Source organism: Prionailurus viverrinus, chromosome B1, assembly GCF_022837055.1.
Source record: "Prionailurus viverrinus isolate Anna chromosome B1, UM_Priviv_1.0, whole genome shotgun sequence".
NCBI lineage: Eukaryota > Metazoa > Chordata > Mammalia > Carnivora > Felidae > Prionailurus > Prionailurus viverrinus.
In genome coordinates this window covers 185,897,922-185,909,179 of record NC_062564.1, presented here as the reverse complement: position 1 = coordinate 185,909,179, position 11,258 = coordinate 185,897,922, and the positions used below count along the sequence as shown (strand labels likewise).

The 11,258-nt window shown below is 42.6% G+C and overlaps 1 protein-coding gene and 1 long non-coding RNA gene across 2 annotated transcripts; both read right to left on the bottom strand.

The window, feature by feature from the left end:
- Positions 1 to 620: 620 nt before the first annotated feature.
- LOC125164909 (60S ribosomal protein L37a-like) lies at positions 621 to 1,184 on the bottom strand. The gene is given in 2 exon segments (XM_047857621.1): positions 621 to 917; positions 1,136 to 1,184. Coding segments are annotated over 2 exon segments (333 nt in total). The 3' UTR covers positions 621 to 633.
- Positions 1,185 to 1,403: 219 nt separating this feature from the next.
- Positions 1,404 to 9,215, bottom strand: LOC125164184 (uncharacterized). The gene is made up of 2 exons (XR_007151668.1): positions 9,066 to 9,215; positions 1,404 to 1,765 (listed from the first exon to the last, which is right to left on the bottom strand). It is a non-coding gene; the product is annotated as an uncharacterized LOC125164184 (long non-coding RNA).
- Positions 9,216 to 11,258: the final 2,043 nt, after the last annotated feature.

Genomic DNA, 11,258 nt, shown 5'->3' with positions numbered 1-11,258 from the left:
TCTTTATATTTTGCATTTTATTTATTATGTTGTATTATACTACAGTATTGTAATCATTTTTATATGAATATTTTTGGGTTGTGGGACAAGTCATCTGAGTTTCCATTATTTCTAATGGGGAAGTTTGCTTTGATATACAAGTGCTTTGGATTACAAGCGTATTTTTGGAGGAAATTATGCTGGCAACCCAAGGTTTTACTGTATCTGCTTAGATGTAACATGATCCTCTCTGCCGTGTCGAGTTTCACTTTAGTACCTTTCCCACCCTGTGATCCTTGTTAAAATGAGGCAACTCCACACCTCTCTTATTCTTCGTTTCTTTTTTTTTTTTTTTTAATTTTGTTACATAAGTTAACCCATTTATTACAGGCTAGCAACGTTTCAATTTTTTTTTTTTTCAACGTCTATTTATTTTTGGGACAGAGAGAGACAGAGCATGAACGGGGGAGGGGCAGAGAGAGAGGGAGACACAGAATCGGAAACAGGCTCCAGGCTCCGAGCCATCAGCCCAGAGCCCGATGCGGGGCTCAAACTCCCGGACCGTGAGATCGTGACCTGGCTGAAGTCGGGACACTTAACCGACTGCGCCACCCAGGCGCCCCAAGGCTAGCAACGTTTCAAATGGCGGAGTTTCTACTGGTCTTTCAAGTCCTTCAGTCTGATGGCTGACTTTACGGTAAGGGAACACGCAGTGTTGTAGGGCCAGGAGCCCCGGGCCGCCGATCTCATGCAGGAACCACAGCCAGATCCCCACAGCTCGTCTTCCATCTTGGTGGTGCCACAGAAGGAGCAAGTGTACTCAGTGGGCTGGCTTATTTCAACCTCTCTCGCCATTTTCCTGTGGGAGGCACCCTGACGGGTCCCCTATTTACCGAGGCTCCCGACCTTCTAGGTGCGTTTAGCCACGCCTCCGCAAACTAGGTCCGAGCCCAGAGAGCTTCTTCTCTGTATTTCACATTAGCCAGAAAATTTCCCCCTTTGGAGGTCTGTTGTAGCGTAGCTGGAAAAGCTCACGCTTCGGGTTCAGACTGGACGAGGGCTTGTCTCAGCGTGCTAACTAGCTGTGTGATTTTGAGTGAGCCACTTCTTTGTACTGCTCAGTCTGCTCACCTATGAAATGGGTCTCTTGGGGCACCTGGGTGGCTCAGTCGGTGAAATGTCCGCCTCTTGATGACTCGGGTCATGAGCTTGAGGTTTGTGAGATCAAGCCCTGCATCAGGCTCTGTGCCGACAGCGTGGAACCTGCTTGGTATTCTGTGTCTCCCTCTCTCTCTACCCCTCCCCCCCCCCTCGGTCTCTCTCTCTCAAAATAAATAAATAAACATTAAAAAAGGGGTCTATGCATGTCACAGGGATAGGGTTCAATCAGATAATTGATGCAAAAGCAAACCCTGAACCTTAGGTTACTGGGCAAATGTCATTTATTATTCACATTGGAGTGTGGACTTCATACATTTGGTCAGGCAAACCGATGAGAGGGGAAGGACCTTGGCCAAGCATCGGCCTTGGGGGCCAGAGGCAGGGACAATGGAGAAGGCAGGAAGAGTGACATGAAGTAGACTCTGGCAAGCCAGTACCCAGATTTCCATTGCTGGCTGGCTGGCAGGAAGCACAGGAGCCTGAGTGTCTGAGTCGGTAAAGCAGCCAGTGTAGAATGTCATCTGACCTCTAGAGGGAGGAGATGTATTGTTGGGTACTGGATGGTCTCGGTGGTTTTAGCTGAGCCCCTCGTGGCGCTTGCTGCTTAAATTTCACACTTGTCGGTCTGAAAGAAGCACCAGGATTGATATGACTTCTCCTGCTTTTTAATTTTATTTTTTATTTTTTAAAATTTACATCCAAATTAGTTAGCATATAGTGCAACAATGATTTCAGCAGATTCCTTAGTGCCCCTTACCCATTTAGCCATCCCCCCTCCCACAACCCCTCCAGTAACCCTCAGTTTGTTCTCTATATTTATGAGTCTCTTCTGTTTTGCCCCCCTCCCTGTTTTTATATTATTTTTGTTTCCCTTCCCTTATGTTCATCTGTTTTGTTTCTTAAAGCCCTCATATGAGTGAAGTCACATGATGTTTGCCTTTCTATGACTAATTTCACTTAGCATAATACCCTCCAGTTCCATCCATGTAGTTGTGAATGGCAAGATTTCACTCTTTTTGATTGCCGAGTAATACTCCATTGAATATATATACCAAATCTTCTTTATCCATCTATCCATCGATGGACATTTGGGCTCTTTCCATACTTTGGCTATTATTGATAGTCCTGCTATAAACATGGGGGTGCATGGGTCCTTTCGAAACAGCACACCTGTATCCCGTGGATAAATGCCTAGTAGTGCAATTGCTGGGTCATAGGGTAGTTCTATTTTTAATTTTTTGAGGAACCTCTATACTGTTTTCCAGCGTGGCTGCACCAGCTTACATTCCCACCAGCAGTGCAAAAGAGATCCTCTTTCTCCGCATCCTCGCCAACATCTGTTATTGCCTGAGTTGTTAATAGCCATTCTGACACGTGTGAGGTGGTATCTCATTGTGGTTTTGATTTGTATTTCCCTGATGATGGGTGATGTGGAACATTTTTTCATGTGTCGGTTGGCCATCTGGATGTCTTCTTTAGAGAAGTGTCTATTCATGTCTTTTGCCCATTTCTTCACTGGATTATTTGTTTTTTGGGTGTTGAGTTTGAGAAGTTTTTTATAGATTGTGGATACTAACCCTTTATCTGATATGTCATTTGCAAATATCTTCTCCCATTCTGTCAGTTGCCTTTTAGTTTTGCTGATTGTTTCCTTTGCTGTGCAGAAGCTTTTTATTTTGATGAGGTCCCAGTAGTTCATTTTTGCTTTTGTTTCCCTTGCCCCCGGAGACGTGTTGAGTAAGAAGTTGCTGTGGCCAAGATCTAAGAGGTTTTTGCCTGCTTTCTCCTCGAGGATTTTGATGGCTTCCTGTCTTACATTTAGGTCTTTCATCCATTTTGAGTTTATTTTTGTGTCTGGTGTAAGAAAGTGGTCCAAATTCATTCTTCTGCATGTCACTGTCCAGTTTTCCCAGCACCACTTGCTGAAGAGACTCTCTTTATTCCATTGGATATTCTTTCCTGCTTTGTCAAAGATTAGTTGGCCGTACGTTTGTGGGTCTCTTTCTGGGTTCTCTATTCTGTTCCATTGATCTGAGTGTCTGTTCTTGTGCAAGTACCATACTGTCTTGATGGTTACAGCCTTGTAGTATAGCTTGAAGTCTGGGATTGTGATGCCTCCTGCTTTGGTTTTCTTTTTCAAGATTGCTTTGGCTATTTGGGGGTCTTTTCTGGTTCCATACAAATTTTAGGATTATTTGTTCTAGCTCTGTGAAGAATGCTGGTGTTATTTTGATAGGGATTGCTTTGAATATGTAGATTGCTTTGGGCAGTATCGACATTTTAACAATATTTGTTCTTCCTGTCCAGGAGCATGGGATCTTTTTCCATTTTTTTGTGTCTTCTTCAATTTCTTTCATAAGCTTTCTATAGTTTTCAGCATATAGATTTTTGACCTCTTTGGTTAGATTTATTCCTAGGTATTTTATGTGTTTTTTTGTGCAACTATAAATGGGATCAGTTCCTTGATTTCTCCTTCTGTTGCTTCATTGTTGGTGTATAGGAATGCAACCGATTTCTGTGCATTGATTTTATATCCTGAAACTTTGCTGAATTCATGAATCAATTCTAGCAGTTTTTTGGTGGAATCTTTTGGGTTTTCTATATAGAATATCATGTCATCTGCGAAGAGTGAAAGTTTGACCTCCTCCTGGCTGATTTGGATGCCTTTTATTTCTTTGTGTTGTCTAATTGCAGAGGCTAAGACTTCCAATACTATGTTGAATAACAGTGATGAGAGTGGACATCCCTGTCTTGCTCCTGACCTTAGGGGGAAAGCTCTCAGTTTTTTCCCATTAAGGATGATATTAGTGCTGGATCGTTCATATATGGCTTTTATGATCTGAGGTATGCTCCTTCTATCCCTACTTTCTTGAGGGTTTTTATCAAGAAAGGATGCTGTATTTTGTCAAATGCTTTCTCTGCATCTATTGAGAGGATCATTTGGTTCTTGTCTTTTCTTTTATTGATGTGATTAATCACGTTAATTGTTTTGCGGATATTGAACCAACCCTGCATCCCAGGTATAAATCCCACTTGGTTGTGGTGAGTAATTTTTTTGATGTATTGTTGGATCTGGTTGGCTAATATCTTGTTAAGTATTTTTGCATCCATGTTCATCAGGGAAATTGGTCTATAGTTCTCCTTTTTAGTGGGGTCTCTGGTTTTGGAATCAAGGTAATGCTGGCTTTATAGAAAGTTTGGAAGTTTTCCTTCCATTTCTATTTTTTAGAACAGCTTCAAGAGAATAGGTATTAACTCTTCCTTAAATGTTTGGTAGAATGCCCCTGGAAAGCCATCTGGCCCTGGACTCTTGTTTTTTGGCAGATTTTTGATTACTGGTTCAATTACTGGATTCAATTTCCTTACTGGTTATGGGTCTGTTCAAATTTTCTTTTTCTTCTTGTTTCAGTTTTGGTAGTGTATATGTTTCTAGGAATTTGTCCATTTCTTCCAGATTGCCCATTTTATTGGCATATAATTGCTCATAATATTCTCTTATTGTTTTTATTTCTGCTGTGTTGGTTGTGATCTCTCCTCTTTCATTCTTGATTTTATTTATTTGGGTCCTTTCCTTTTTCTTTTTTTTTTTTTTTCAATGTTTATTTATTTTTGGGACAGAAAGAGACAGAGCATGAACCGGGAAGGGGCAGAGAGAGAGGGAGACACAGAATCAGAAACAGGCTCCAGGCTCTGAGCCATCAGCCCAGAGCCCGACGCGGGGCTCGAACTCACGGACCGCGAGATCGTGACCTGGCTGAAGTCGGACGCTTAACCGACTGCGCCACCCAGGCGCCCCTCCTTTTTCTTTTTGATCAAACTGGTTAGTGGTTTATCAATTTTGTTAATTCTTTCAAAGAACCAGCTTCTGGTTTCATCATTGTTTTTTGGTTTTGATAGCATTAATTTCTGCTCTAATCTTTATTATTTCCTGTCTTCTGCTGGTTTTGGGTTTTATTTGCTGTTCTTTTTCCAGCTCCTTAAGGTGTAAGTTTAGGTTGTGTATCTGAGATCTTTATTCCTTCTTTAGGAAGGCCTGGATTGCTATATACTTTCCTCTTATGACCGCCTTTGCTGCATCCCAGAGGTTTTGGGTTGTGGTGTTATCATTTTCATTGACTTCCATATACTTTTTAATTTCCTCTTTAACTGCTTGGTTAACCCATTCATTCTTTAGTAGGATGTTCTTCAGTCTTCAAGTATTTGTTAACTTTCCAAATTTTTTTTTGTGGTTGATTTCGTTTCATAGTGTTGTGGTCTGAAAATATGCACGGTATGAATTCGATCTTTTTGTAATTACTTAGGGCTGATTTGTGTCCCAGTATATGGTCTATTCTGGAGAATGTTCAATGTGCGCTGGAGAAGAATGTATATTCTGCTGATTTAGGATGATATGTTCTGAATATATTTATTAAATCCCTCTGGTCCAGTGTGTCATTCAAATCCATTGTTTCCTGGTTGACTTTTTGATTTGATGATCTGTCCATTGCTGTGAGTGGGGTGTTGAAGTCTCCTACTATTATGGTATTACTACTGATGACTTTCTTTATGTTTGTGATTACTTGATTTATATATTTGGGTGCTTTCGCATTTGGTGCATAAATGTTTACAATTGTTAGGTCTTCTTGGTGGATAGACCTCTTGACTATGATATAATGCCCTTCTGCATCTCTTGATACAGTCTTTATTTTAAAGTCTAGATTGTCTGATATAAGTATAGCTACTCTGGCTTTCTTTTGTTGACCATTAGCATGATAGATGGTTCTCCATCCCCTTATTTTCAATCTGAAGGTGTCTTTAGGTCTAAAGTGGGTCTCTTGTAAACAGCATATAGATGGGTCTTGTTTTCTTATCCATTCTGTTACCCTGTGTCTTTTGATTGGAGCATTGAGTCCATTCACATTTAGAGTGAGTACTGAAAGATATGAATTTATTGCCATTATGTTGCTTGTAGAGTTGGAGTTTCTGGTGGTGGTCTCTGGTCCTTTCTAATCTTTGTTGCTATATATATATCTATTTTTTTTTCCATCTTTTCTACCCTCAGAGAGTCCCCCTTAAGATTTTGTGCAGGGCTGGTTTAGTGGTCACAAACTCCTTTAATTTTTGTTTGTCTGGGAAACTTTTTATCTCTCCTTCTATCTTGAATGACAGCCTTGCTGGATAAAGAATTCTTGGCTGCATATTTTTCTGATTCACCACACTGAATATATCCTGCCACTCCTTTCTGGCCTGCCAAGTTTCTGTGGATAGGTCTGCTGCAAACCTGATCTGTCTTCCCTTGTAGGTTGGGGACTTTTTTCCCTTACTGCTTTCATGATTCTCTCCTTGCCTGAGTATTTTGTGAATTTGACTATGATATGCCTTGTTGATGGTCGGTTTTTGTTGAATCTAGTGGGGGTCCTCTGTGCTTCCTGGATTTTAATGTCTGTGTCTTTCCCCAGGTTAGGAAAGTTTTCCACTGTGATTTGCTCACATGATGCTTCTACCCCTATTTCTCTCTCTTCCTCTTCTGGGACCCCTATGATTCTGATGTTGTTCCTTTTTAATGGGTCACTGATTTCTCTAATTCTTAAATCGTGCTTTTTTGCCTTAATCTCCCTCTTTTTTTTCTGCTTTGTTATTCTCTATAAGTTTGTCCTCTATATCGCTGATTCTCTGTTCTGCCTCATCCATCCTTGCCACCGCTGCATTCATCCGTGATTGCAGCCCAGTTATAGCATTTTAAATTTCATTCTATTTTTTACTTCTTTTATCTCTGCAGAAAGGGATTCTAATCTATTTTCGACTCCAGCTAGTATTCTTATTATTGTGATTCTAAATTCTTGTTCAGACATCTTGCTTATATCTGTGTTGGTTAAATCCCTGGCTGTCGTTTCTTCGTGCTCTTTCTTTTGGGGTGAATTCCTTCATTTTGTCATTTTGAAGGGAGAAAAGGAATTAATGATGTGGAAAAATTAAAATAAAAAAATTAATATTAAAAAATATTAAAATTAAAAAATTACACACACACACACACACAAATCTAATAAGTGATGCTAGATCCTAGGTGTGTTTTTGTCTGGGTGTTGAAAGTGGTTTGACAGATTAGAGAAAAAAAGAGGGGGGGAGGAAGAGAAAAAAAATCGTTTGAGAATTTGAAAAAATGAATACACTGATGTAGACTAAACTGAGATGATGGGAGTAAAATAGAATTTGAAAAAATATACACAAAAGTAAAAAATATAGTAGAGAACAATTAAAGAAAAATATTTTTAATAAATTAAAAATAAAAATGAATTTTTCTTTTTCTGCATTCAAGAAAAAGAAAAGAAACGAAAAAGAGAAAAAGATAAAAAAAAGGAAATCATTTGAAAATTTTAAAAAGTGGATACACTGTAGTAGACTAAAATAAAATGATGGAAGTAAAATAGAATTTGAAAAAATTTACATAAAAGCAAAAAATATAGTAAAAAAATTAAAGAAAAATATTTTTAATATAAGTTGAAAGTAAAAATGAAGTTTTTCTCTTCCTGCATTCAAGAAAAAGAAAAGAAACAAAAAAGAGAAAAAAGAAAAAGAAGAAAAAAAGAAAAAAAAGGAAATCGTTTGGAAATTTGAGAAGGTGAATACACTGAGGTAGACTAAAATACAACGGGGGAAGTAAAATAGAATTTGAAAAAAATTAGATAAAAGTAAAAAATATAGTAATAAAAATTAAAATATTTTAAATAAAAATTGAAAATAAAAATGAATTTTTTCTCTTTCTGTATTCAAGAAAAAGAAAAGAAGTGTAAAAGAGGAAAAAAAAAAGAAAGAAAATTGAATAAATGGACCTGCTAACAGACTGAAGTAGGACTGAAATTGCTTCGTTTTCCCCTAGAAGTCAGACTATGTAGCTCTTTATAGTCCATAAACTAAGCCGGCGGTGAGACTTGTGTTCTCGAAGAGCAAGGTTGGCCCAGTTGGGCGGGGCTCAGTGTAACGGCTCGGCTCTCCATTAGATGGCGCTGCTAGCCTACTGGGGTGGATTGTTGCGGTGCTTGTAGGTGTGTATGCGCGTGCGCGGGAGCGGTGAAAATGCACCACCCAGCTACCCAGCCTGTTCTCCCCTACCAGCAATCGTGCACCCGTACTCCGTCTTCAGCTCTTGTCCTCTCCCCGCTTCTTCGCTCTCCGTGACCAGGCCCCAGGCAGCACCTCTCTCCCGAGTTTTGTCTCAGATGCGGCCGTTTCCCCAGTCCCTTACTTCCGAAGGACTGCGCCTTTGACCCGTTCCGCCCCTCTGCGGGAGGGTCTCACCGAGCAATTGGCCGAATGAGCAATGGCCGAATGTCGGCTGCACCCAGGAACACCTTGCTGGACCCTGCTGCCGCCGGTGCCCCGAGACTGTGGCCAGGTGCCAGCCCGACCCAGAAAAAGTTCGCGAGATAGTGTAGCAGCAGCATTTCAGGGATTATGGAAAATCACAACACACATCTGGCACCAGCCTTCACCCTTAACGACCTTGTTCCAGCACCAGCGAATATGGTTGTTTTCCGGGGTTTGCTGGGACCAGGTGGCTTCAACAGTCTCCACCAAATGTCCTTCCAGCAGTGGAACCGCTTTTCCCCGTGTGACCCGAGATCCTCCCGGACCCCACTCTGTTCCTGGGGATTCGCCCTTCCCACCAGAGCACCGCCAGGTATCGAGCTGCGGAGTTGCAGCCTCTGCGCTCCCCTTGTTTACAGTCTTAATGGAATTTAAACCCTCTCCTTTCTCCTTTCTCCCTTTTTAGTGTAGCCCTTGCGGCTGTTTCCAACTTTCCACTTTCTTTCCAGCTGCTTTTGGGAAGGGGTGCTTTTCCTGTATTCTCGGCCCCGCCGCCCAGTCTCCATCCTCTCTCCGCTCGCAAAACCACCTCCCTTCCTGCGCCTTCTCACTCCCCAAGTTCACCTCTCCGCGCCGCGTACCTGCTGAATTCTGTGCTTCAGGTTGTGCAGCTTGTTGTGTGAATCCTCCAATCAGTTTTCTAGGTGTGTAGGATGGTTTAGTGTTGGTCTGGCTGTATTTCGTGGACGCGAGACGCACAAAAAACTTCCATGCTCTTCCGCCATCTTGGCTCCTCCTCTTCTCCTGCTTTTTAATTTTAATTAAGAAAAAAATTTTTTTAACGTTTATTTATTTTTGAGACAGAGAGAGAGCATGAACGGGGGAGGGTCAGAGAGTGGGAGACACAGAATCCAAAGCAGGCTCCAGGCTCTGAGCTGTCAGCACAAAGCCCGACACGGGGCTCAAACTCATGGACCTCGAAATCATGACCTGAGCCGAAGTCGGATGCTTAACTGACTGAGCCACCCAGGCGCCCCTAATTTTAATTTTAATTTTAATTTTTTAATGTTTATTTATTTTTGAGAGAGAGAGAGAGAGACGGGAAGAAGGGGCAGAGAAAGAGGGGGACAGAAGATCTGAAGTAGGGCTCTGTGCTGACAGCAGAGAGCCTGACGCGAGGCTTGAACTCACGAACTGTGAGATCATGACCTGGGCCAAAGTTGGACGCTTAGCCGACCGAGCCACCCAGGTGCCCCTCTCCAGCTGTTTTTAAAAAGCATCTTCTAGGGGTGCCTGGCTGGCTCAGAATCCTGCTTTGGATTCTCTCTGCCCCTCCCCCACTCATGCTCTGTCTCTCTTAAAAAATAAATCTTAAATTTTTTTTTTTTTTTTTAATTAAAGAGCATCTTCTTCAACATCACCACCACATCATGGGCATCACCATCCTGCTCATTGCCCGCCGGTCCAGCAATCTTGCTATCTCCTTGCTCTCTTAGGAGTGAAAAAACCGTCTCTCAAAATCACAACTTACAACGAAAAATGCCATTTTTGAGCCGTCCGGAGACTTAGGTCTGCCAACCAGGGCATCGTTTCTCTGAAGTAGAATCACGTGGGATGTCAGGTCTTGAGCCGTGAGTCGGCCGGCTCACCCGTGTCCGCCAGAAGGACAGGCTGGCTTGGAACGGCTGTGTGGGCCTGGCTGCAAAGGGGCTTCCATGGCTGCGTTTGATTTCTGCAGAAGGGGAGCTCCCAGGCCGTGGGGAGGGTCCAGGTGGAGAAGGGATCTGTTTGTTTCCAAAAGGAGGAAAAGAAAAAGGAATAGAAAGGCTGAACATTCAACAAATCCATTTTATTGATACCAATGTTACCAGTTTCTCTGGGAAGTTCTAATGTAGGCAACCCCAAAGTGATAAGAGAGCACAATCTGCACATTTGGTGTTTGTTTTGTTTTGTTTTGTTTTTTGGACTGGGGGAAGGCAGAGGGCATCACAACTTTCTTGTAGAGGAAGGGGTCGACCCTGGAGTCAGCAGGCTCAGCCTCAACCTCCTCACCGGGGGGCTTCACTCGCAGATCCACAGGGGACCCAGCTAGGCCGCAGCCAGGGGGTCCGGGCGCAGGCTTCTTTCCCTGAACCATCTGGCCATCTGCCTGGGCTCCCCCAAGCTGGAGAGGAAGAGCCTGGGGAGTCAGAAGCAGCTCGAGAGAGAGTCCTGAAAAATTAGGAATTTTACTTTTCCCTGTATATGCATATTTGGGCATTTGCACAAAAATAATTAGCATGTATTACCTTTGTAATTTTATTTTTTTTTTATTTTTTATTTTTTTAATTTTTTTTTTCAACGTTTATTTATTTTTGGGACAGAGAGAGACAGAGCATGGACGGGGGAGGGGCAGAGAGAGAGGGAGACACAGAATCGGAAACAGGCTCCAGGCTCTGAGCCATCAGCCCAGAGCCTGATGCGGGGCTCGAACTCACGGACCGCGAGATCGTGACCTGGCTGAAGTCGGACGCTTAACCGACTGCGCCACCCAGGCGCCCCTGTAATTTTAAGAGTAATATTAAGAAGAATAAAAACCCAGGAGATTTGGCTGATTCTCTTACCGAACCAACATTCCCTGGGCACACGCTATATACCAGGCTCTGTGCTGGCTCCTGCCGCTGCAACATGGAGACCCTGGCCTTGCCCTTGAGTGGCTGGAGGAGGACACAGACGGACAAGTACCTAAGTGAGTTAAGAGGTGCAGAGGCTGGGGTACGGGAGGAAGCAGACGAAGGAGCGTGTGGGAGCCTGGGAGGGCTTCATCAGGATGTAGTGCTCGAGCTGAATCTAGA